The sequence below is a fragment of the Anticarsia gemmatalis genome, chromosome 2 (assembly GCF_050436995.1).
Source record: "Anticarsia gemmatalis isolate Benzon Research Colony breed Stoneville strain chromosome 2, ilAntGemm2 primary, whole genome shotgun sequence".
NCBI lineage: Eukaryota > Metazoa > Arthropoda > Insecta > Lepidoptera > Erebidae > Anticarsia > Anticarsia gemmatalis.
In genome coordinates, this window is record NC_134746.1 from 7,102,359 (window position 1) to 7,129,527 (window position 27,169).

Consider the following 27,169-nt stretch of genomic DNA (forward strand, 5'->3'; position numbering starts at 1 on the left):
CATTTTTATGCATTATAATGGCAATATGAGATTTTGTGTCATTGATAGCGATTAGCGATTTAATATAATTTAGAACTTAAATAAAAGCGAATTAATATAATGAGTTGAAATGTTGTCAGTAAGCATCTTCTCAAATTGCAAATTATCTTTAAATCTTTGACTTTTCATCAACGTCATTTTAAAACAGAATATATTTTTTTGTACAAATCCAGGAATTACTGATTGGGAATTCTACTGCCATGCTTTTTGGTTAATTATTGGAATAACTGTATAAATCTCAATCCTAATAATAATGCTTCTTGCAACTATTTTACCACCGCTACACGCTTACAATGAAACAACAGCCTACATTACATGCACATAAGTTGGTGTGTGTACGAACACTAGATAAAAACGTATCATTTGAATGTCCAGCAGCCATCCTTGCGTATAATTATATCTTACGTGGAAACAGCCACTCGTTGTCAGTGTCATTGTGTAAGTAACTACGTATTCGCACTGTACTTACTGTAGTTACGTGGTACGGGGCTTTACCGCGTAGACACGTATACCAGTGATTTGTTATTACGTCTTATGATACATGATATAATTAATCTATTAAAGAATCATTATGTAACTCATATTTTTCTATGGAATATTTAGTTTGTTAGAAAGCGTGGAATTTTTCGTTTGTGTGACTGTTTTCAAACATTTATTAAGATTTTTGATGTTTAAAAACAATAGTTTTACTATTCGAGTCACGGCGATACTTAGGAGTAGATAAACACTGGGTGTATTTTTTGTTATTTCTGGCCCTGTAAATATAACCTTACTAACACGTAGGTACGTACTCGTCCATACACTATGCGTGCACGCCCGTATACTCTCGAATTATCCCGAAATATCCCGAATTCACTCTAGTCTTTAAACACTAAGCGTTAAGGCAGTAGGGTCAAAAAGTAACAACAATAAATCTGCAGTGCAATATTTAATTGACTAACAAATAAATTCACATCATCTCAAATTGACATTAAATAATTTTACAATAAGTACGAATATATTAGGTATAAATTAAGTTACATTATCAACACTGAACACATAGTATTCTCAAAGAGTACCGACACTTATAACTTACTAGCTGACCCGCGCAACTTCGCTTGCGTCACATAAGAGAGAATGGGTCAAATTTTTCCCCGTTTTTGTAACATTTTTTTACTGGTACTCTGCTCCTATTGATCGTAGCGTGATGATATATAGCCTATAACCTGTCTCGATAAATGGGCTATCCAACACTGAAAGAATTTTTCATATCGGACCAGTAGTTCCTGAGATTAGCGCGTTCAAACAAACAAACAAACAAACAAACAAACTCTTCAGCTTTATAATATTAGTATAGATTTATGTGATAGTCAGAACACACATTTATCAGGTACTAAATGAGTTTACTAAGCGTTAACGTTATTTTCTGGCAGTTTTATTAGGTACATAAATGTATTATGTTCATTAGATCCAAGAAACGCTCGTTTATAACTAACTATATTATGTTTTATCACATTGTAACATTACACAAGCTCTCGTAGCCCAGTCAGCAATATGTACAAATATAACACTAGCTCTTTAGCTCTTATTAAAGCAATCATGATGAACATTTATACTCAAAGTCAATTTTAGCAATCATAACCTCTTTCACGTTGCATGTTTATTTTTTATTAGAATGCGGGAATGAATGCGAACTCATTTTATATTGAAATGCCTGGCGTTTCGGTGGCGTAGCTGCAGTAGCATGCTGATTAAATTTTCTATTCATTTTTCAAGATGATTGAAATTAGCAATATTCATAGAAATATACTGATGTAACTCTTGGTATACCGTAAAGTACGAGTGCTTTAAACTCTGAATCTTGCTAAAACTTTAGTAGCTTAACAGCAAAGATCATCGCTTATCATGTACAAAGCTTTTGGCAATTAGTACTATAAAGTGACGTCACAAACATCTTTCAACATTTTGGAATTAAAACACTTTAACAATGCTAATGGACTACTATAGTTGATTATTTTATGGTGGCATATTAAATATCATTTAATTCCTCTTTTACGCCAACGAAATATCAAAATAAGAGCATGTCATGATACTTAGGTAAAATATTAGTACAATATCGTGATAATTGAGTCACATTATTTAGCAAAGTTCTTCATAGTAACTGAATAATGTAATAATACGAGCATTATGGTTATGTCATCCAAATAATTCTGATCACCGAGTATGACAAATTGTAACCTTATTGTTGGTGGGGTAGCGGAAATAAATGGCGCAGACAAGTGCATTGACCCCGTCACGGACACGTCAAGTGACTACGACACTTCGACCGTTACGTTACACTTTTTACATTGTATATAGGTACCTAAACTTGTACCCCTTTGGAGGAAAAGTTTCGCATTTTGTTAGACTATTAATAGATTGTTAGAATTCTTTAAAATTCACTGTAAAATAAAATTGTCAAATTAACTAGAATATTGTGTGTAATTCTTTGAAGAATATAGACCATTTATCTTTGAGTTTTAATATTTTTTTTGCAGTTTATATGAATTTGATGGACTCATCTCTTTAGTGAAGTGGTCAATGCACTTTGAAACATCACTAAATTCGCACTACAAATGTAAGTATTATAACTTGAGTGTAAATAAATCGAACGTCTATTAAAACTTGTATTCTAATACATCAACTGTACGCCCCACTTCGCAGTACATTGAACGTTAATAAATAATTACATTTCGGTACCGATTATTGTATCGTTATGAATGCACTCAATGTATTTTCAATTTAAACAAGCGAGCTAATCGTAATTAAATCTACACACTAGAGCTAAATAATGGCCTACGTATGATATATACAAAGTTTTATAGAATAGGCCTGCACTTCATAAGCTTGTGGCTTTCATAATATGAATCATAATTTCATTTTAATTGTAAATTATAAAAATATACAAATGACACTTAAAATAGGTTAGGTAAAAGTTTAAAAGATTCAATTAGGTTAAAACGGCTCTCGTACACGAGTTACAAAGTCTATCAAATAGAGATTATTTTTTAGTGTTAACTAAAAGACCGTAATTACCACTTCAATTCAACATCAATCGTCAAGATTGTTTTTCGATAGATGTTTTATTTGTAGATAAATATGTTTGGCTATAGTTCCCTTCCCGATCCGATATTGCAAAAAAGTAACTCCTATGCGAGAGCCGTTAATTGGAATGTAAATTATAATTATGACACATCCACTATTTACACAAGAAATGGCAACTTTAGAGAGCCTTCTCATTACCCTCAATGTGGTCAAATAAGATTAATATTACTTGAGGCAACACTGTAATTTAATTATTTACAGTGTTACTTCACTTCCAAGATATTTATCAAAAAGGTAGGTATTTCAAGATTCATAAAATTATTAAATATTGCAATAAAAAAGAGAAAACGCAGTCTTATTACACTATTACTTAATTACACTGTATATTATATTTTTATTCTAGGCCCAGATAATGTTTTACACAACAAAAGGATTTTTATCCGCCGATGTGTTATCAAAATTGGTGTTCTATGTAAATTGACAATTGACCAACATTCTCGTCAGAAATAAATATTGGCTGCTTTAGAAAAATGGAGACAAACGAATGGCGTATATATAGCAAGTTGTCAGTAAATACATTATTAAAATTACTGAATGTATTATTTAAACAATTCTTGGAATTATTTGTTGATTAGATTTTTTGGGAATTAAATTCATTATTATAGATATATTTTGGAGTGTAACAATATCTCGATAAGCACTTGTTTTGATGTAAGCCTGTTGGGTTAATTACTTCACAAGTTTCATTGAATATAATTATTTAAAAAAGATACATTGTTTAAAAACCAAAAACGTTTATGATGTTTTTGAAGATCTAAGGTGATTTAAATGCTTTTGACACAGTTAAAACTAGAATAAAATATAAGTTATAATATGGTAATACAATATACATAATCTTATAATAATTACTCTACATTATATACAAAATATGTTCCCATTTTACGTCTAATTGTTGTCTTCAACAATGGTGTTCTTATTGGTCTTATATTTAGGCCATAGGTGGTATTTAAGTGATCATAAAGCCCATGATACTGGGAAATATTCTTTACTAATTACTTTAGCTTATATTATACAATTTCCTACACTAATTATCGTCTTTAGTTTATATATTATAGCTTTAATTATTAAAAGCTTGATTTTTTAGGTCTTTGCTTTAAAAGTTAAGCTCGCCACTTGCTTTTAGCTTGACAAAACACTATATCCAAATTTCTAACTAATTTGAAAACGGCCATTAAGCCTATTTTTAATATTATAGCCTTTATTTTCTACGGCATTTTCGACAACCAGATCTTTAGAACTCCCAACGACTAAGAGGCATCGAGCTGATAATTTCGTACCGTTGATAGTCAGGCTTTTTATATAACCAAATAAGACAAATCGATAGCACTCTCAATGGCATTTATTATAAGTAAGCGATTTCCTAAACACTGTTCTTCAGATTCTATTAGTTTTATTATAGTTTTGACACATTATCTTCCTTTTGAGAACGTAACACAGAACCTATCTTTTCTTGAAATTATGACGTCAACGGCTTACTGCCGTAACAATATTCAAATACTTTGCATTGAAAATTTTATGATAAAGATTAAAGGGACTTAGAAATAGGTGTATTCCTTATGAGTGGCATAGATATAACGTCTCAATAGGACATGGAAACAGCCTTTTTCAGGAGTGGCATAAATTAGATGTCTAAATGCGAATGGCGTCACAGTTTTTAGTGTTGTTTTTGACGTCACGTTGCATATGGGACTTAGGCCGTTCATACAAAACGCAAGACGAGTGTTCCTCGCGATATTCGCAATACAAACTGATGCAAGTTCATACACAGGGACTTGACTAACGATTCGTACATGTGCACGAACTACTACGAACCCGTTGACATCGGTTAGGAAGAGGTCTTAATGTATTCAACTATGAAATTACTTAATAATATTGTTACTTATCATCGCCAGGTGAGTCGTAGTACTGGTGCGCGACGTCGAACAGCTCCCGGCGGAGTTGCTGCGCCTGCGAGCGTAGCTGTTGTTCCCGAGAGCGAATCAGTCGGTACTGCTCCTCGCGGTATTCTGTGTGCTGCTCTACTAGCCAGCGGAGGTAAAGCTCTGGAAATGTAGCAGTCACTTTGTAGATGTAATTACAGATCATTACAATTATATGTGTAATACATTTATTTATCCTATTAAACTTACTTTGCGAATAATTAATATTTCAGTTCATACACCGAAGTTTTCACTATGAGCTATATGAATAGTAGGGCTGCCATATCGATTAAAGAGCGGGAGATGGGAGAACTGTGAAACATGTTGGGACTGACTAGTGCCCGATTTCTGAGTAAATTTAGCAGTAGTTTATCTATTCAATACCGTTTTTTTATATGAGTTTAAGCGGTATTGAATCGTTAAACTCCCGTTAAATGTACCTCAGAAACCGGGAGTAAGTGACTAAGTTTACCTTTGACAATGTAACTAGTTACTAAGAACAGATTAGCGCGGCTTCTAGGCAGCACTGTGCATGATGCACATAGGTAATAGAAACATTACAAGCAATAGGTACCAATATGGATACTGAAAAAGCCTTAATTAAGTTATCAGTACATTTATCTTACCTTCCCATATAACATAGCTCATGGGCGCGACGGAGGGCCAGATGACGTTGGGCGTGGGGTCGTACAGCGGGTTGATGTAGTGCGGCAGCTCGTCGGGCTGGTTGAGCCACGACCAGATGCTCGTGGTCTGCGTGTGCACGCCGCGGGACTCGCGCTCTTGCTCGTTGTCACATAGGAACGTACCTGGGGAACGTAAGAGAATGTATAATACAATGTGTAATACACTTTAAGACTGGATTGAATCAAATAGTATACGAAATGATTGGGCACCTTTCTCGTTGCCCCAAAACAATGATCTCAAAAGAGAAGTTGCGAAAATAAAGCGCGGCAGAAAGAGGAGGGGTGTTTTTTCTAAACATTTTGTAAGAAATAATATAAGATATAAATCTCTATTTTCTTTTCAATTTATTTTAATGTACTTATGTTAAAGTGTAGTGAGCACCTTGATTTTTTGTTGCATGCCTTTGCGCAAGCAGGAGACGTGACTATTTTTATTTAGACACGAGCTAAGAGAATTCTGGGAACCCTTCGTCCGCGGCCAAATAAAAATTGAATTTAACTATTTTGTATCAATGTAGCTAAACTAAAGTATCGTTTTGGAATTTAGATACTCACCAAACTGACTAGCATAAGAATGTTCGAAGAGCGTGATAAGGAAGGCCTGTCGGTACTCGAAGCTGCAAGGAAACTGTTCGAGAAACTGCCTCACACAGTCGAGGAACAGCAGGAAGGTGGGCGCGGCGCGCGGCGCGGTGGAGTACGGGCCGCAGCGCGCGCGCGTGCCCCACGGGTGACCCGCCTGCACCCACTCGCGCTCGATCAGCGCCTGCAAACTGGGAGATGGAGTGATTTTTATTTTTATACAGTTCACATGTCCGTTTCGTTTAATTTTATTCAGTAACTTTCATGTTTGTTTCGTTTTGTTGAATTCGCATCAGTAAGGGTTACTAATGACACAATTTAATAATTTATAAATTTTTGGTATACATAAAACACACTTATTTGTATCTATAGCAATTAGGTAATCATGAAATGTATGTTCCATAAGGGTGTTTTTTAACCAACGGTAATTGTACTGCCTCATATCAAACTGTGAACGGTCCGATAGTTAATAAATTAGCTTAACAGCGATATTGGTAATGAATTTCTTACCCTCTGATAGTCCTACAGTCTGGGTTGAGTATAATCTGTACTAGAGAGCACACGAGTAACGTAGCGTCTTCACCGCGAGTGCCATGAACTAGCACAGGTTCTGCTTTCTGTAATGACAATTTTAAAATGGCCGTTAAACGAAAAAGGTAAAAAACACTTCAGTTATTAGCACCATACATAGCTTGTAATTTGTTTGTAAGTTTGTTGTAATTTTTGAAACGAAGGTAGGTTGACAACGACTATTGACAATTACTTTTTTACTATCATATCAGTCAGTCTGGCTGATTAACGATTATAACTATCGCGAAATGTATCGAAATCACATCATTCTTCTATGAAGCGACAGCGCAAACAATAACATGTTACCTGGTGTATATGTTGCGCGACGATGCACGCTGTGTGTAAGGAGTTCCTCACGCTCTCCGACCAGCCGCACGACTCCAGTCGCGACACCCACTTGTCACTGGATATCTCGCGGTCGTTACACGCTAGAACATTGTGAAACTACTGATAAACTTTTGTGTATAAAATATTTAAACCATTTTATACAGTACAGTTATTTGGACATCAAATCAATTAAGGACAGTGCTGTTCACACGTTTTCTCTCGGTATGAGTGTTTGCTTCCATTGAAGCTTGGCAGAGTAAACTGGAGCGGACTACGTATTAGCCAATCACAGTGCAAATGTCTACTCCGCAACTATAAAATAGTATTAAGGATAGATTCGTGGTCTGAAATAGCCCACTTTGTGGTTGAATTATGCCGCTTTGAAATGCATCCGAAATTTATTGTCGCCAACATCAAGTCTCTGGTTGCCACTCGACACTTGATGTCGAGTCGGTGACTTAGGTTTGTAGCTTTCGTAAAACCTATCAATTGTACTTACTGTTAAAACATTAAACTTGTTTTATGCATATTTAATACTATTTACCTTCAATTAATTTACAATAGCTATCTAACAATTGTTGTTGATTGTCAACCTCGTCCATGGTTCTGTTGTATATTTTCCACTGGGAATAATTTGCATTACTTTCTGTTCCACCACCTGAAACAAAGACCCAATATTGAAAGATTAGATTCTGCTTTCTTATCTATAAACTTGAAAGATACTATAATGAATCTTGACAGAAGGAATCAAATGCACAAAATTGATCACTTGATGTGATGATTGTGACAGAATGTATATTTTCTTTTTATGTTAGGCTGCCATAGAGGAAATAGGGCACACATTTCAGAATAACTGCAGACAACCAAAGTGGTGATTCGGATGTAGGTATTTAAATAAAATTGATGAAGTACAGTATGGGTATAAGTTATACCTTTATTTTGCTGCTGTGATATAGAGTTGGTACTCCTCAAGTCGTATATAATGCCCTTAGTGCCGAGCGCGACGACCGCGTTTAGTATGGCTTCGTCTGGTCTACACCGCCGGTGTTTCGGACCGTACAGCGGCTGACCGGCGCGCATCAATACTGCCTAAAAGTACATACAATATGGTTAAATTGATTGCATAAATAATAGTACAGACAGGATTAGGCAAGACCTTTAAACTGAACTAGGTAGGAGAAAGTCTAGCAATATTTGAATAAAATGACATATTATTATTATACTATTAAGTGTATGTTGCTTGCAGCAGTTAACAATAATAACAATACCTACACATAATAAGTATTGCGCATGTTTAATCCTCATAAAATAGAGTAATATTTATCTAAATGTATCCTTGGAATGTCACTGATATGGACATAATTAGCTCAGTGATTCATTGGCCTACATTATGTTTAAATTACATACATGAATAACATATTTATAGTTATGTAAAACAATACAATTACACTTTTCAGATATTCCTTTTATTTCTTATAACTCAAAGCTGGATAAAGGAAAAAAATATACAATTTGAATGGATAATTTGAGAAAAATATTAAATGTCTCTGTTTACCCCATTATTATGTCTATAAGAGAGCACAGGAAACCTGCCGCCTTGTCTAAATGTAGCGGCGGCCGCAAGGGTGTCATCGTCAATGCATTTAGGTACCACTACAGCTTTCCCATAGCTGCCACACACTGAGAAGTTCTGATTAACGCGAGATACGCGCCACTCTTCCGTTGCTAGTACTTTCGTAAATTCTCCTTCTATGCTGTAAATAAGCAAACAAACATCTAAATATTTGATACAGATTAAGTTTATCGAAAGATCACAAAAACTATTCACTAATAAGACTGCCACATAGGCCAAATACAAAAAAACCATACTTTCTAATACCAACATTATCAATAACCCACCCTCAATAAGGGTTCGATACAAAATGTGGAAAAGAGTACTGGCATGTATCATTTTCGTGTTCATAGAAATGAAAAACAACCTGCTTATGTTGAGATTTACCCCTTACTGCCAGCACTAGGTAGTAAAGAATAGCTTTAGAATCTTGATGAAACTTACCTATACAAAGTATATCCATTTTCAACAATAGGATGCATATGTCTATAGAAGAATGGATAAAAAAGACTGGGATCCTGTAAACTGGACAAGTTCTCAAGTGTTTGTGCCACTAAGTGCAGCTCGGCGGTGGTAGCTATATCCAGTTGGAATATCCTCAGGTCTTTACACTTGAGAAACAGAGAGCCACCCTGCATCACACCACTGCTTGGCTTGTTCTCCTTCTTTTCTATACTGTCTATGTTCTTGTGCAGCAGCTGCAATTAATTATAAAAAATTATATTGAAAATGAGTATTATAATATGCATAGGTGTATTTCACATACCCTTTCCTATACCTACACCTTCAGGTATCACAAGTGTGATAATATGTATGTAAATATTATATATGTGGTTGAGAATATCAAAGGAATGATAACAACTGCAAAGTAAGTGTAGAAACAGCTTTGAATTAATCAGCACTAATAGCATTTTTATGGAATTTTAAACTGAACCATAGCTGTGTAAATACATAGTATTTTTACGCAATTTGTTCTTATCAATCATAAGGCAGTTAATTTGATTTGATGAAGTCTATCTTTATCACAGTGAAAACAATCAGCTGATGGTATTTTTATAATAAACTAACCCAAAATATATATTTTTAATAGAAGGGGTAAACTATCCGCAAAGGGTGCAGATCAGTACACAGGATTATAGTTTTTTTATTAAATTATGGCCGTAAATCTTACCCATAATTCGTGAACGCCTTCTTTTCTTGAACTCAAAATAAGGTGATGTCCTGTGATACATACAGTGCCGTCAACGTTCTCTTGGTGCGGATACTTCAATATAACACCATCTAATTTATTTATAAGTATAAGTTCTATGAACTCCATTATTTAAATGTACACAAAACACAATAAATAAATAGTGGAAGAATTGAAAATAATCATCTGAGTTGTTCTGACGGATTTCTGACGTTTAATAATTTAATTCATGCGATTGGTGGATCATTCGCTAAACGTCGTTTTTAGTATAGGCAAGGAAAACATGTCAAAAGCTTAATGAATGGTATAAAATAGAGCTTTATTTGAGCATATGATACAAAAATAAATAAATATGAAATTTGTAAACAACAATTTAAATATGAGTTGCCTAAGTTACAAAAAAAAACCTCAACGTTTCGTTTGTTATTAGTTACTGGTAACATTCAAAAAATTCAAATGTGTCTCGCGGCAACTTCATTCAAAGCAACCATCAGTCATTTGGAAATGTACACGATGGAAAGAGATAGGATAATTAATTATTGTATTTGCTAGAGCGTGATGCAGCGAACGTGCAAAAGAGATATACATAAAGCGTTCATTCAATCAGCTCCATCTGTCGTCCAATAAAAACTAAACGTAGCTGTACGTGCGATGGCGATGTGTGGATTTTTTCGTTGGTCGGTGATATTTTTTGATCACAAAACAATCGCTAATTAAAATATAAGTCATATGAGTAAAGTACGACTGTTATTGCCCCTAGTGGATATTGTGTGGTGTTTATAATAAGTGCGCAAAATATAACAAACCGTGTGGTAAGCCTATGTATTTGTATGATTGTATTGAAAGTAGGTATGTAAGTAGCTGGCAGGCTGGCTGAGCTTGGGTAATGACCGGTTCCCTCAATGTTTAGATGTGTATTGTTAGGCTATGACGTTGGTCTTATAGTCAAGTTAGAAAAGGCACGTTTTCTTACATCACAAAAGGTCAAGCTAAAAATACCAGGTGCTTGTTTTGTCACAGGTGATGGAGGAGAACACTGAGGCCCACATGGAGACAGACGTATCTTCCACCACGGAAGACGTCCCCGAGACCCAGGAGGTGACAGGATCAGATGGCAATGTCGAAATGGTTATAGTAGTGGAGAAAGTCAGAGAAGAAGAAATGAATTCTACTGTTCAAAACGATAAACAACCGGCGCCAGTCGATGAGAACACAAACGAAGTGTCTGAACCAGTTGACAAATCACCTGAAAACATTGTTCCCTCTCAAAAAACTCCAATACCATCTCCTATCAAAACAAATGCTGAAGTTGTGCCCTCTCCAAGCAAGCCTGAGTTATCACAGAAGATTGTAAACAAAGAACTGGAACTGAATAATGAAATAGAACTTTCTGCTCAAACACAACAAATAGAAGATGCAGATTCTTCTAGTAAGGATTCTGCAATAGTAAATAATGATAACAAATCAAAGTCTGTGACCAATAGTCCTAAGACTGTACAGACAAAATCAACTGAAAATAGCCCTGTCAAAGAAGTGTCTAAAACTGTACATGAAACACCTGTTAAAGAGTTACAAACAAATAATTACACTGTGTCATCACCAATTAAGGATATTGCAGTGGTAGAAAAGGGTGCTGTCAATGGTAAGGTCCAGAGCAATGATGCTATTAACGATTCAAGTAATAAAAATATATCAACAGATAGTCCTATAGATATCACCATTGACACGGAGAGTTCAAATGATACCCCAATTTATGTTATCACAACAGCACCCAATTCTGATTTATCAGAAAAGGATAATCTTGATGTATCACACAGTAAAGGCATTAGTAGAGAGTTGAAATCATTAATCAATTCTGCCAAGGAATCTAAGATAATCAGTGAATGTACACAGTTGACAAGTAAAACAAGAAAGTCTAGGTCAACTATGGAGAGCTCTAATACCAGTTTGAACAGCCCAGTTGATGTGGACAGGCTTCATGTCAGACGGCACAGCAACAACTCCCAGATTAGTAACTGTAGTGAGAAGTCAGAGAAAGTTGCTGTTAAGAGGTCCATGAGGTCACAGAACCCTGAATTTGTAAGTAAAGTGAAACAGTTTTTGAATTCAGTTACTGGTAAAGGTCAGAAGGATTCAGATGATGAGGATTATGAAGAGGAGGAGAAATACAACAAAGATAAAGTGATGAAGGAGCTAAATTACTCAAGTTCTAGTCCAAGTCCATCCAAAATGAAAAAACTTGATGCTATAGTGAGTAATTTTTCTTCTTGTTCATTATGTTTAATATGCAATATCTTGAAATGGTACCATAAGCCTATAATACAGTAGTTGAGGGATTGTATTCATATGTTTGCAGGAGTCCCAAATATATCCAAATGGTTAATCTAATGAGGTTTAATTCTAGAAATAATGTGAATAACATTCTATAGAGGTTATATTGGAATCCTTAGCAACAACTTTTATGCCCTAGATAAAAATATGCAACAATAAAATTAAGGTTGAATACAATTTGGTGGACCAGATTGTAATGAAACAAGCATCTTCTCAGTATAAATTATCATGTTTTATTTAATACTTGTATCAATACAAACTTCAAACTCCTGTCACATGTTGTTGACTGCCATGATTTATAGGAGCATTATTGAAAATTGTAAACAATAAAACCTCTTTAACAATTTGCACATGTGTAAGTGGCCAGCATCTTTTGCAAGTAGGTGGGGGAATGACAAGTGGGCAAAACAAAATGGCTACCTTCTTGTCATAAAATTCCTTTATCAATATTTTAGCACTAAAAAATCATTTGCATAATGGTCAGTTGAATTATTGCATATGATTATTTGACTTGTAAGAGAGATTAATTCCATATTTTTGATATCTTATGATTCTGACTACCTTTGTTATGATGTTTTACCAGTAACACCTACCCTCTTGATGTATGCAATAAGTAATATTGTTCTTTGGTTTTTTCATCAGGTCCCAGATAAGACTGGTAAGCTGAGGTCAGATCCATACTGCTGGAGATGTCACTGGGCTGTGGAGCAAGCATGCAATGATAAGGTGCACCCTCCCATGCTCTGTACAGTCTGCCCGCGGTCCTTCCACTATAAATGTCTGAGTAGTAATGAGAGAAACAAGATAAATGCAGAAAAGAGCTGGGTCTGTCCTGAATGTATGATTGTGCTGCAGGCTGAGAGCTCAGAGACTAGGTAAATATAAGCTTTGTATAAATCATTGTATTTATAATAATAATCAATCAGAGTAGGCATATAGCATGCTACATTCATATATATTTTGGTATAACTAAGGACTAATTCATGTCTTTTACAACATAGAGAGTTGTTCTTATATTGATTTATCATTAGTGTACAATGCTGTAGATTTAATACTATTATGCTTAATTACAACCCCACATAATAAAGTAATTTACATCATTTCCATATAAAGGCTAAGCAAAAATAAATTTATTTTGAACTTGCTAAACAACAATATATTATAAAACTGATAAATAACATATTTCTTATGATAAGCATATTGAATTTCCGTCATTCTTATTGGTCAAGCAATTATTTCGTTAGTACTGTCCGAAATATAACTAAAGCATTTTATAAAGAACAGGAAGTTCTTCCTTCGGTTTTTTATTAGCAGTGAGTTGATGTGTTGTGTTTGTTTTCAGATCACCAGCCATGAAGAAGATCTCGCTGGGCATGCTGTGTGATCTGCTCAAACACGCCCTGGAGCGCATGATGGACCTCAATGGGGTAATTCGTTTTATTACTGCCTACATGCTCCTTGTGCATCTATTTACCTAGCGCTTGTATTACGTAAAGACTAATTTATACATAAAGGTCACATTAATGTTCATTTGTAAGGTTATTCCTACTGTGTAGGAGAATTTCGAACTATAACGAATTATATTTTTATTCTATTGGCGTATTGCTAAGGTTACGCTCCGCGGGAGACTGAACAAACATTGAAATCGATATCAATTACAATCAGACCAAATTACTACATAATAATTGATATTCTAGAATTATGTTTCATGCGAAATTGAAGTAGGTACATGGTGATTGGCTAATTTGCGACAATTTTTTCATAATATACGAATCGGTATAGGTAGGTATATGTAATAAATAAAGCCGTGTAAATATAGTGAATCATGCCTAAATCTCTAATGGCATGGACTATGGACTCAATGATATGTAAATAAAAGAAAGCAAGTAACATGTTATCGCAATAGACATGTCTACATCAAAGGAACTAGTTTTAAATCAGTAAACCGAGGTAGATATTCTAGTCATGCTTCCACAATAACAATTTCAACGTAGTTATCTTTGTTATAAAATAACGCGGACTTTCACCGGATCAACGTATAAACCGACAGACATTAGCATGAATAGCATGTATGAAGCGGACGACGCTGCGCCGAGCGGGGCTCGGGCGTCTCGGTGAAATGACCTTGCCACTTATCTACGTAGCTGCGCGGTCCCCATGTTGCTACATCCCCTATCTCTCTCGCACACAACCAATCAATAACGACGCGTCTGTCTCGCTCTTACTGCGCTAATAATAAACGTGTGCGTGTGTATTGTGTATGTATCGCCGTGCCTATGTGTGTTGCATTTTTCTTGATTCGTCATTTTGTCATGGTTTTCTATTAGCAGAAATTATGATTATTTTGCTGTTTACACTCAGAATAGGTCAGCCGAGTACTCTGTTTTACTCTTAACATTAAAATACTAAAGACATGTTTGTCTAACAAAAGATTTGAAACAAGATTGTATAATGTGATTAGAGTTCTCGCATTGAATAATTTGCATACGAAAACGTATCACGATGCACCTTTTACATCGATATTGTATTTGCGGCAGCGCTTCTGAGGAATTCTAAATGCGTTGCCTGGATATAGATGCACAACGACGACGAATATACGCAGAAAGCAAAGTATTATTCTATGCTAAGAGTACCTGCTTACCTATACATAAATCTTGCAGTGTGTACTTTTATCCTTCAATTTTAATTGACTTGCGTTCATTAGTCAATGTGTTTACAAAAATACTGTAAAATGTAAACAATGCTTGCGACTCGTAGCTATTATAAAATGGTATTACAAAAAAATACCTACATACAATTTAGTTATGTAGGAGGAAGAGTATCAGTACTTTGGTATGTAAAATTTACTTTGTACGAATCATAAATACGCGAAATGCATACTCAAAAAACACTTATCATAAGGTTTTTATAAGATATGCAGTTAACTATTCTTGATGCAAGTATCGAAGTAAACAAATGTAAGTCTCGAGCTTATCAAAGTCTTCAAGTTTATAGCTAGTGCTTCACTATTTTTTTACTCAAGTTTCTTTCTGTAGCGTTGACTAGTTGTTTTTATTTCTTGACCTACATTCATAGTACGATTACAATAAATCTCATTATTATGTTCATGTTCATATATGAATAAAAGTGAATGAACTATAAAATACCTCGCACCACACCTCTTAAAACGTCATTGCTAAAAATATATTTATTTTGTTGTCATTAGTTTATTGACTCCCTTTGCTAAAATGTAAAGTAAGCGTAAAGTCACCAGAGTATAAACTCTTCCACTGTGTTTGTCTGACTGTATGCGTCGAAGACAAGATCACATTTTCACACGATTTTCACTATGGACGGCGTGATAAATTAAGGATTTGTGATGATTGGATACATGGATAGATTGGAAAACAGTCAGTAATTATAATATGAGGCATATTGAATAGAATCAAAGGTATTACGATCGGTTTGCACTTTCAGATTGTTGAAAAAATATAGAATAACATCTATCTTCTCCATACATTTCAGGTGGAGCCGTTTATGCAGCCGGTAGACCGCACGGCATTCCCAGACTACGATAGATACGTGGTACACCCGATGGACCTATCGCTGATGCAGGCGAACATCGACGAGGGACTGTATGGCAGCACGGAGGCGTTCCAGGCCGACGTGCAGTGGATACTGCACAATAGCATCATATTTAATACATGTTAGTATTTGACTTTACTAATATATGGACTGCGTATCGCAATTTGGGAACGCTAAACACTTCTGCTTTAGTGTTTAGAAGTAGAAATACCAGATAATTGTCAAAGTGATGAGCTCAAAGCCTTTTTTGCTGAATCGCATTAGTAGCCTTTACACACACGCTTTATCGCGCGTTCTTAGGATCGTACAGGATTACGCACGGAAAAGACGGCGCGCTCTTCCCTCGCGATTTTCTTCACGGGCTTGACAGAAAAGCGCGGCGCACCGCTCTTTCCTTTCTCACGCGCGATTGTTGTATCATGCGCGATAGAGTGTGAGTGGAAAGGCGGCCATTGTCTTTGATAGTAACTACTAATAACTGGTACGTATTGTCCCACAGTGCAGTCAAAGTTGACGGGTGGTGCGCGCGCGCTGGTCCGCTCGAGCCGCGCGGAGATGGGCGAGATCGAGGCGTGCCCAGAGTGCTACGCCGCGGCCCACGCCCGCCGCCCCACCTGGTTCACCGACGTCTGCTCCACGCCGCATATACTTCTCTGGGCTAAACTTAAAGGTTCGATCCATTCGAATTGACGACATATAAATATTACTCTTCAATCCTTAACTTGTCAGACAGTGCTGAATTGTGATATAGTCTATATTATACGTCACTATAATTTATTATCGACATTTATGTCATGCCAGTTTATCATGACTTAACCTTACTATACTGTTTTAACATCAACATTGTCTACCAATACATAATAGCTACCGATTTTCGACGTAACTAAACATTTGGTACACAATTAATATAAAGATTTGTTTTCTTCTCTCTTAAAATGACATAAAATTGGTTTATATTGTAGGATTTCCGTACTGGCCAGCAAAAGGTATGTCAGTGAGTGGCGCCGGTCACGTAGACGTGCGATTTTTCGGCGCACACGACCGCGCCTGGGTGCCCGCTAAAGACTGCTTCCTTTACTCCGAGAAGGACCCTAATAACTTCAGAACTAAGCGGCAGGACATTATTGATAGTATGCAGGTGGGTAACAAACCATTTTTTTTTGTTTTTGTTTTAAGATTTTGGTTGCACATTAATACGTTGTGGTTACTTTTGTTATGGGTTAAGAAGAAGTATTATGTTATAAAATATGTGTGTGGTACTATAAATTAAGTGACTTGTTCTATATGTTGCAGGAAGCTGAACAACATATTCGCAATATATCAAGAAAGTACGGCAAGTTCGTGTACCCGCCTTTCAAAACACAATTCGATCCCAGTAAACTGAATGAACAACTCAAAATGATGGTAAGGCAAACCGAAACTAATTAGGTATTCATATCCTTATCACTTCTATTACAGCAATTCGTATTGTTGATACATTTTTTTTTTCAAATGCCTTTAATCATAACCCCCTACAAAAGGGCGAACATAGTAGAATAGTAATGGGATGTCAACACACAACAGTATTTTTATTGCCCCCGGGTTCTGGCCGGGCAGAGCTGCTAGTCTTTTCTATTTCATATAAGAATATTTCTTAATTATAAACCGGAGTTAGGTAATGCGTCTGGTATTTAGCTTGTTGAACGCAAAACGTAGGCAGGGGTGTATTTCATGCACCCCTGCCTACGCCTTTGCGCTCAAAAACCTTAAACTTGATATTATGTCAATATTTCAGTTTTTATTTGTTCCTACACAGATACCATCGTTTGAGGGTGAAGTGAGGACGCCTGTGAAGGATAAACCAAACCCGTCGCCCTCGGCAGCTAAAGGAAAGAGCAGGTCCAACTCTAAAAGCTCCAAAGGTTCAATGAACGACGGGTGAGTATTATTTTATATTCAAACTGTTTAAACTAGCCCCTAAAATATTGTAGTATATCCGAACATAGAAACAATCTAAATTGTTTGGATACATTAATAATATTTAGTTAAAGCGTTGAGTGATGGCTTTACGGCTAATATGCTTCATTTTCTCAGAGAAATCAGTGAAATCGAAGATACACAAGAACATGAACAGGCAACACCAGTGGCGGCGAGGAAGATGGCCGATGGCGCAGAAATTGCGAGAGTTGACGAGGAGTTAACCGTGGAGAAAACGTAAGTATTCACTATTTATAATACTCAGATCATTTTATTCAAATAATAACTTTGAAGTTTTCAGAGTTTTTATGTAATTTTTAACATAATTGTCTCTTATTTTACTTTTACTAATCTATATGGTTAAAAATTGGGTTTTGTCGTTGCAGAGAGAATAATAGTATGGATGTTGACATTAGTAACAAAGTAAACGAGATAGTGGCGCAAATAAATACAACCAAGACTACAGTCGAGACACCTGCACAGTCTAACAAGAATGGTGAAACGTCTAGAAAACGACGGCGCTCGGAGCTCGAGGAAGCCGTTATTACCATTATGGAAAGTACTCCTATCCCTGAAGCAAAACGAAGGAAGAATGACAATAAACAAGAGACAGAAAAGAAAAAACCCGACGAACAGAAACCAAGCAGCAGCAAAGAGATTGAGAATAAACCAGAGACTGAAGCAACTAAGATTGATGTGGACGGTGAGGACACGAGTGACGAGATTATAATAGACGATGAACCATCCAGCAGCTCCAAGTCAGACCTGGACAAGGAGAAAAACCAACGAGTCACTCCTATTAGAATAGCCTTGGTACAGAAAGATAAGAAACATAACCTTAGACCTAGTGCAGCCAAAGAGGCTATGGCAAAAATTATCGCCCCTAATAAAGATAGTGAAAAAAATATTAATTTAAGACAAAAGCCTTCAAGAACTGACAAAGCAGGCGATAAAACACCCAGAGAAGAGAAAATAGCGAAAGGTGAGAAACGACGTAATTCTAGGAACAACAGATCGTCGTCAAACACACCTAAAAGTGATAGACCTAGAAGATATTCTATTGAGAAGAAAACTGATAAAGTTGCTGAACCAAGTACTAGCAAAGATAAAGGCAAAGAAGGCAATACAAGCAAAGATAAACAAAAAGAAACGCCTACAACAAGTAAAGAAAAACCTAAAGAAACTACTAATAAAGATGCAGAAACAACTAAAAAAGATAAACCTAGTACAGAAAGTACAAAATCAGTAAAGGATCGCCTACAATTCGACGAAGACAAAACTTTAGCAGTGCTCGCACGTGAAAATAAGACAGTAATATTATCAAGCCATACCCAATGTCTCCCCACAATCAGTTGTGTTCGAAGTCTATCCACCGTAGCTCAAAACACACCCACTACAAGTACCAAAGTTACAACCAGTGCGAAATCCACTGAAGTAACGATAGCGGCCAACTCTGACTGTATATTCACCCCGACGAGTACAGATAGTGTTAGAAATATGAAAGATGCAACTTCCAAATTGCAGAAACTACGAAGTGATGCGGAATCACACGTAGGTCGAGTTGGAGTGCGAGCATTCGCGAGAATGACCTCACCGGAGAGATCCCCTAATAATAATAAAAAAGATGATGTTCAAGTAGAAATTAAATCGGAACCGATTGACGTAGACGACGCTGACCGACAAGTGGAGAAACTGAATCTTATGAACGCGTTTAGATTGAGGCCGGTCAATCCACCTCCCACCCCTACCAGTAACTTGAGGGAAGTGCGCATAAACAAAGTGCTAGTAACTCCTCTCAATTCTAAGAAACCGCCGGCTAAATCAGCTGAAGTGAGGCCTAGAGCGAAGAAGACGTTTCCACAGCCTAAGAAGCCGGAGGACGGGCAGCTGAATAGTAAAAACTCAATGGTGTACATTCCTATACAGCCGCCGATGACGCAGGCGCCGGTCAGACCGCCGCGAGTGGTCACCGGGAACACGTGCCCTCCCCCAGTAGCTAAACAGACAGTACAAACACCTGTACAGACAACACAAACACCCAACAAACCGAACCAAACAGTAGCTACAACCACAGTTGGTGAGTTTTGATTCTTTCTTTTTTTTGCTGATGTTTAATACACAACATGCTACGTTAAATTATGTTCAATAAACATCTCCAGTTATACTACTTGACAAAGACTTATTGTATTCGTAACTTATTACAGCGAACAGTCAAGTGAACACAGTAACGACGCCAGTGATGCAAGTGTCGTCGGTGTCGACGCACACGCTCACGTCGCACGCCAGCTCGTCGGTGACGTCGACGGTGACGACGGCGGCCACGTCCATCGCGACCGTGGCGGCGCTGGGACAGGTGCCGGCTGCCGTGCACACTGTGCCGCTCATGACCTCCGTCAATGGGCAATGGATGTTCAGCTTCCAGCCCGTCATGTCCGTCGGCGCTATTGAAGTATGTACCGACTAATATTATTCGATAAAATAACAATCGCATTTTCTTTGAAATAATATACTAATACATTGCTTTTTGTACGCAGAACTCTCCATCACCGCCCATACTAAACGGTTTAACGGATCGTACGAACAACACGACGATAGTCCCGCTGGCGGGCGGCGTGGCCTCGCCGGCGACGGTGGCGTCGGGCGCCATCGTCCCGACGCCAGCCGTCACGCTGCAGCCGCCCGCCGCCAGGACACCTGGCGACACCAGTGCACCTGGAGAGGTACTTGTAATAATTTGTTAGCCGCTTTTGGTGGTTTATCTTGTGACAACATTAAAGAAGATGATGATGATGACCCTGAAAAGGATCTAAACAGCCAAATAATGATGATAATGATTGGTTAATTTTCTTTTTTTAACATAACAATATCCGACTAACTAAATGTTTAAAAAAATAAAGTATGAGGTTTATTATTAATCTGAGCAAACACAGTTTTTTATGATTGAGGTAGTCCAATACTCATATATCCAAAAGTCTATATAAATGTATTAGTGCTAAAGGTTTTGAACTTGCTTAGCCCCCCCGACTTCAGCAGCGGCCGACGACGGTGCTACTCAACCCGTTGGACGTGAACACACCGATCGGCACCATGCCGACTCCCTCCACTGCGGGCCCTCTCACGGCTAAACTCAACCAGAACGCCGTAAAGGTAACTTTAAACTGCTTTCTATTCTTTAGAACATGTTTTTAGTGTTTGATATCATTCGCTCGATATCGCTGAAAAGATATACGTTTACTGTTACTGCTATTGACTAGATTTACGTGATACCAGTCCCCAAAAAGTTGACTATTACGTACAAAACACTTTTAGGAAAATTACATCAGCTTACCAACTTAACTACCTACACCTGGAAACCATATGAACATTCACAATAATGCCCATTTGATGTTCAGTTAACAGATTTCTTCCGCACACTGCTAGAAGACTCGCTGGAGAAGTTAGACGAGCCGGCGACGCAGCTCACCACAGCGAGGCTACAGCTCGAGCAGGCCAAGTGGAAACACCAAGCTGAGATTGAAGAAATCAGACATAATCATGGTACTTTACGCCTTTATTTTTCGTCTTTTACATTATTTTTACCAAAGATTACTTACAAGTAACTTTTTCCACGAATGTCTGCTGGACAACGGTCACGAACGATGAAGAGGTTAGGCCGTGAGTCCACCACGCCAAGTGCGGGTTGGGGACTGCCGTCATGAATAGACATGCCCTGAAGAAGTGCGTTAAACTATTTTTTAGGAATTCAAGCTTTTGTCTCAATGTTTGTCACAAGCAAATTAAAATACTGTTAAATTCTAGTTCTTGTTTAGTATCTTCAAACTATAAAAAAGTATGCTTAATTTCAGAGTTAACGATGGCTGAGATGCGCGCGTTGTTCGAGAAGGAGAAGCTCCGCGCGGTGGCGGAGGCGCGGCGCTCGGCGCAGGTGGAGCTCGAGGCTGCTGTCAAAGCTGCCAAGGCTAAGCAGTGGTCAGTATACACTACACTATTTACGCCCGAAAGCATATTTTCATGTGTTATTTTCTCAACTTTGTACATTTCGATAATATTATAAAATTTTCTTTAGGTAATTCATGGGTGATTTCAAAAAACATAAAACAAAAAATATGACTATCGATTCCATGTCCTATATTTGCCTCAAATGTACCTGATCGTAAATGTTCCTTTATTTTTGCGTAGAAAACTACAAAATTTGGTAACAATTTATTCCGTAAGTATCTTATTTTTGTAAACGGTTGTAATTTTTTCTATGATATAAATTATTTGTGACAGGTGTGCGAACTGCAGTCAGGAGGCTCAGTTCTATTGTTGTTGGAACACGTCGTACTGCGACTATCCGTGTCAGCGCGCGCACTGGTCGCAACACTTTAACATGTGCACGCAACAAAGACAGGTAACGTACACCCATTGACACCCATACAGATTTGGCTTACTTTCTTTCCACACTAGCTTACATCGATCGAATATACACGATGTTCGCTGTAACGCTACACATCGTGTCTGACATGCGCGCTTGTTTTTTCTATGTTATACGCACACGACAGTGCACTAAACCTGCGTACGCGACCGTATTTATCTTGCCTTAGTATGAACAAAGATTTGACTCTGATTTTTTTCTTCTAAAGTTGATAAGATGCATTACATATTTTATTATAACATTATTAACTAAGTGTGTCGATACACAGGAGGGCAGTAACAACGGTGAACCGCCGTCCCCACCTGAGAGTCGACTACAGCCACAACCTGATATGCCAGTGAGTTTTAATAAACTACTCACTCACATTTTTTTAACAGTCATCACACTCATATCCGTTACATTTCCTTTATCTTCATTTACAAGTTATTTATCTTTCACTATGTGGAATCCTTCATATGTATATGTCACGGAAGAATAATTTCACTCATATAAATCATATTCTCACCTATTCATGTAAGATAAACAAGTTTATTTTATTTACAAAATGCACACATATTTATTATACAGTTGGGGTGTATTGGTGTTACAGAAAAACTCATCCGCGCCGGCCCTGACGGTCGGCGGCAAGTTGGCTCCCACCCGCGTCTTCGCTCAAGACTCAACTAACGCTTCCAGCACTCAGAAAAACGCCATTATAGGTACAAGGAAATACTAATTCTCATAATACAGGCATTGCGCAGGTCGCGTAGGTTGCAAAGTAATTAGTTTTAGTTACGTTTTTATATGTAAACATGTATTTTCGTAGATTTAATGAAGCGTAGATATATTATTTGCGTAAATCAATAGTGTAACAGTCGTTCGTTGTATTTTAGTAGGTAAGTAAGGTAGAGCCGAGTAGTTGCTACTACCTGATGCCATAACTCAACGTTGTTGTGACGCATAGTACGTATTCATACAGATTGCTAATCTATCGTGAGTGACTCGCATTCTTGTCTCGTCCAGCCTATTGTAATCATGTAAGAAATCTAATATAAGGTAACAACCAAAAACGTTATGTGAATTGTAAACACAGGTACTTGTAATTCCAGTAAGCATGGTGGAAGACCCGAGCGGCAACCAGACGATGAAGTGCGTGGGCACGTATAAAACGAATGCGCCCGCGCAGAACATATCGCCCATCATACTCAACAAACAAGTACGTAGTTGTAGATAATATGAATTCTTTGATGTCTGAAATGGCTACCTGTGGCGCGGTTGGGTGTGTATCCGAGTGCTGACCACGAGGTCCTAGGTTCAAATCCCGGATGAAGTGCTATTGGTATTTTCTAATCTATATTAGATTATTTTCCGTAATACTCCGGAGTTTGATAACGAGTCCAGTATATGGCAATAGGCTCGCCCCATGTTCATGGGACTAAAATTGTTAATAGCGAAACCCGGGATTATTTTATACACCTCTGCCAACACACAGGCGGGATGTTATGGGTACCAATCGCAATGGTGGGAAGTGTCTTTCTTTACTTAAAACTTTTGTTATGCATTTATTTATGTAAAGTTTGTTTCTGCTGTTGCGCTAATAACATCGATTTTCTGTTAATGATTGTTTAGTATCTATGGTAGTAATGTGTGTTCGTTACTGATTAACTACTGTTTCACATTTCTCTATATTGCTACTGAGTATATTATCTGACGAGACCACTGTATGTCACATGCAGCGTCCGGTAGTGCTGCCTCCCACGACGCTTGCTCCCGTTGCAGTAAGTAATACTTCTGCACTTGGTCGTATTAGCGAGATACATTAGTCGATATATATTTCACTTGTGCCCGGTTTCTGAGCCACATTTAGCGGTAGTTTATCTATTCAAACTATCATTTTTATATGAGCTAAAACGCTATTGAATAGATAAACTACCGCTAAATGTACCTCAGAAATCGGGGGTTAGAGGAATAAACACGAATGTACTGTTTAGTTTGAACTGATGAAACAATTGACAGTTTACATAGATTTTTACCGGCATTTAGTGTCTGATGTCTCGTTAAAATCCATACTAATAGTACAGAATAATGCAAAGTTTTTGCGCTGCTCTTTGTATGGCAAGACTTGTTAAACTGTTTTGATGTAACTAGATTTAGATGTAGGGTAGATGTAGAAAATCAGTAAGAACATAGGACTTGAAATTTGCATGAGTATTGTGTTTTTTGTTGTTAGTTTGTATACTTTTGATGTTAAGTTGTAATTGGTAAAGGATACTCGTAGTACATGTTTCTCTCAAAACAAGCGACTTGCTCACAACTTTACATGAATAATATGTTTATTTTTTTAATAATTTTATTTATATTTCTGTTTTTTAGATAATGAATAGCGAGGAAAATGCGAATAAAAAAGTGGTGTCTTCAGGCGGATATTTGATTGTAGGTGGCGGTTCCAACAGTTCGGCAGTGGTGACTCCAGCGCGGCGAACGCACACCATCCAATACTATACATGAGGCCATGAGGCCGATGACCCCAGCCCATTGTACCAAGACTCTATAATAACTGTGTAAGCCCGACGAATTCATACAAGTGCGTTATGTTCCCATAAACTCTTTAGTTACGTGATTTTATGTTTCGTACCCCCATAGAAATTTAATGCAGGTCCGAATAACCGTATAGTAATAGTTAATTATCAGTACCGCCTTATTAAAAAATCGAAAATGGGAGATTGTGTAACATAACTTACTAAATACGGATTACCGTAACAAGTGTATAATAGTGTACAATATACTATTACTACAAACAGTGTTGATAGGAGCATATTTTCGTTGACTTCAAATACTCTTTACTTTCGACGTTCATAATAGAATTATTAAGTATGTAGTGACAGATTGAAGAATTTTTAATTAGTCATCGGCTAGAAGTACTCTTTTGGTGTTGATAGATATTTAAATGAAAATGTAAATAAGTGATTTTACGATAATGTAGTGTTTTCACTTACACTATATATAAAATTATATTTGAGCTAGTCTCCTTAAAATCCATGATTCAATATCATGATCAATAAAATGTTATATTGATTCATTTCATAAAAACCAGGAGTTAATCTTGGTTGTATTGTTTATTTTCGTTTAATTATTGTGATATTGGTACGAGTTTTGTTACAAATCTCACTTTATTCCTTTAAAACATTGTTCGAGAAGTTTGATTAAACTTATCATTTTTGTTTTTAATTTTACGAAGTGATAGTCATTTGTAACAAAATACCAATACGTTTGTGGCATTTAAATCTAGCTTTTTATTTGACGCCAAAATGTCTTGATCGGTTCTTCAATTATTTTCGTTCCTATATTAGGTGTAAATATTGTAAATGAATGAATGTGTTAAATTACGATTGGTAAGTCGTCATGATTATGATCAATATTTTAAAAATTAAATGATAACACGTAATTTAATGGTTGTAGTCGAGTTACAAAGGTCTGTGAAATGACAAGTCAAACTTGGTGAATGCTTTGTCAACGGAGCATGTTAATTGAACATAAGTGTTATTAATGTTTATGAATCAGCGTTCTCTGTAAATACTGTTGGATTTCAAGACAACAATATTCACCTTTCTGTCTTAAACATTGTCTCGCGCGACCCTGGTTGCGTCATGCACTTTGTTAAATCATCACGGTGTTTTTTTGTTTTCCGCTACCCTATGTATAATATGGACCTATAGCAAATCGAAAAGCTTGAAAACCATCATAAATAACAATGCAAGTACGAGGTACGATACCGACGCCTATTATTCAGAAGGCCTCAATAGTCTTACAATCCCAAGATTGTTATAAAGAGCTAGCTAAGAACGTGTACCACAGGGCAGAGATTTTTTTTTTTAAATTATAATCCACTCATTCGATGCATTAAATATTATGTATGTACCTGTGGCATTTTGTTCAGTTTTGCTGGTACAGGACGCTCTTGCTCAAATTATGTGTAATTGGAATTAAAACAATGATCATTGATCATAGACAACATACGATGTATAATAATTTTAAGACTGCTAATATTAAGTTTATTATAATGAACAGTTATGTTCTTCCCAGCTGCTGACGTTAGATTTTTATTGTTCGTATAAGGTGATGCCTTCTTTTGTGTTTGTATATACAATTGTGCTAACTTTGAGCGTGCTGACGCATTAATAAATGCTGAGTGGGTCAGTTGTAGTGATTTGGTAAAACTATAATACATCATTTATACCTTATTTATCCTGGTAAATGATGTAATAACATACGATAACTGGTACGAATTGATAATTTGTTACCTTGAAATGATTATCCCGAGTGGTGAACATAAGCATCGTCTGTTTGTTGAATACAACCGCGTCTCACAACTGCTACGGTTTTATCTCCTTGTATATTCGAGAATACCATGTTATGCTACATTTTGAATATTTCAAACTGTCTACATGTGTCTTGTCTTGAATGATTTATTGAAAAAGTGACCACATTCATATTTTAGGAGAGACCTAAATGCGGTTATTTATATATTTTATGTACGCTTAGTATGTTGGGTTAAGTGAATATTCAAATAAATGCAAAAACGTTTTATATTGGTCCACCGTGTTACAATAATGTAAAAGCTATATTTTGTGAACGGGAGAAGCAACTACTTGAATGTAATGGATGTCAAATGATTTTTCGATTGTAAATAGTAACATTACATTAATAATAAGAGCTTGTAGTACATATGGTACCTACAAAATGTTTGTTTCATTTAATAAATAAACAATGAAACTTAAAACTGTGTGATTGCCTTTCATTCTGTTATAGTTGTCCTCGTAATTTGAGAATATGTCTTTGACATGCCGGTAATTTTTGAATTTAACGATGGTCTGA

General features: G+C 36.7%; 2 protein-coding genes across 8 annotated transcripts; one reads left to right on the forward strand and one right to left on the reverse strand.

Moving 5' to 3' along the window:
• Positions 1-954: 954 nt before the first annotated feature.
• Positions 955-10,249, reverse strand: LOC142982141 (myotubularin-related protein 9). The gene is made up of 10 exons (XM_076128492.1): positions 10,030-10,249; positions 9,303-9,556; positions 8,802-9,000; positions 8,179-8,335; positions 7,791-7,904; positions 7,226-7,347; positions 6,860-6,966; positions 6,323-6,540; positions 5,708-5,890; positions 955-5,204 (listed from the first exon to the last, which is right to left on the reverse strand). Exons 1-10 carry the CDS (start codon positions 10,174-10,176, stop codon positions 5,038-5,040), a joined length of 1,668 nt encoding a protein of 555 aa, XP_075984607.1. The 5' UTR covers positions 10,177-10,249; the 3' UTR covers positions 955-5,037.
• Positions 10,250-10,638: 389 nt separating this feature from the next.
• LOC142982147 (MYND-type zinc finger-containing chromatin reader Zmynd8-like) lies at positions 10,639-27,079 on the forward strand. 7 transcript variants are annotated; one of them, XM_076128514.1, is made up of 22 exons: positions 10,639-10,724; positions 11,068-12,297; positions 13,021-13,253; positions 13,721-13,805; positions 15,883-16,063; positions 16,442-16,612; positions 16,905-17,080; positions 17,236-17,346; positions 17,738-17,859; positions 18,016-18,135; positions 18,285-19,975; positions 20,103-20,347; positions 20,433-20,618; positions 20,914-21,045; positions 21,291-21,435; positions 21,744-21,867; positions 22,171-22,291; positions 22,584-22,652; positions 22,896-23,013; positions 23,404-23,510; positions 24,031-24,072; positions 24,668-27,079. In XM_076128514.1, the coding sequence occupies exons 2-22, from the start codon at positions 11,071-11,073 to the stop codon at positions 24,800-24,802; spliced, it is 5,541 nt and encodes a 1,846-aa protein (XP_075984629.1). In that variant the 5' UTR covers positions 10,639-10,724; positions 11,068-11,070; the 3' UTR covers positions 24,803-27,079. The 7 variants fall into 7 exon arrangements, with proteins under 7 accessions (XP_075984629.1, XP_075984674.1, XP_075984621.1 ...); XM_076128506.1 differs by having other exon boundaries at positions 10,666-10,859; XM_076128542.1 differs by having other exon boundaries at positions 10,666-10,859; positions 24,732-27,079.
• Positions 27,080-27,169: the final 90 nt, after the last annotated feature.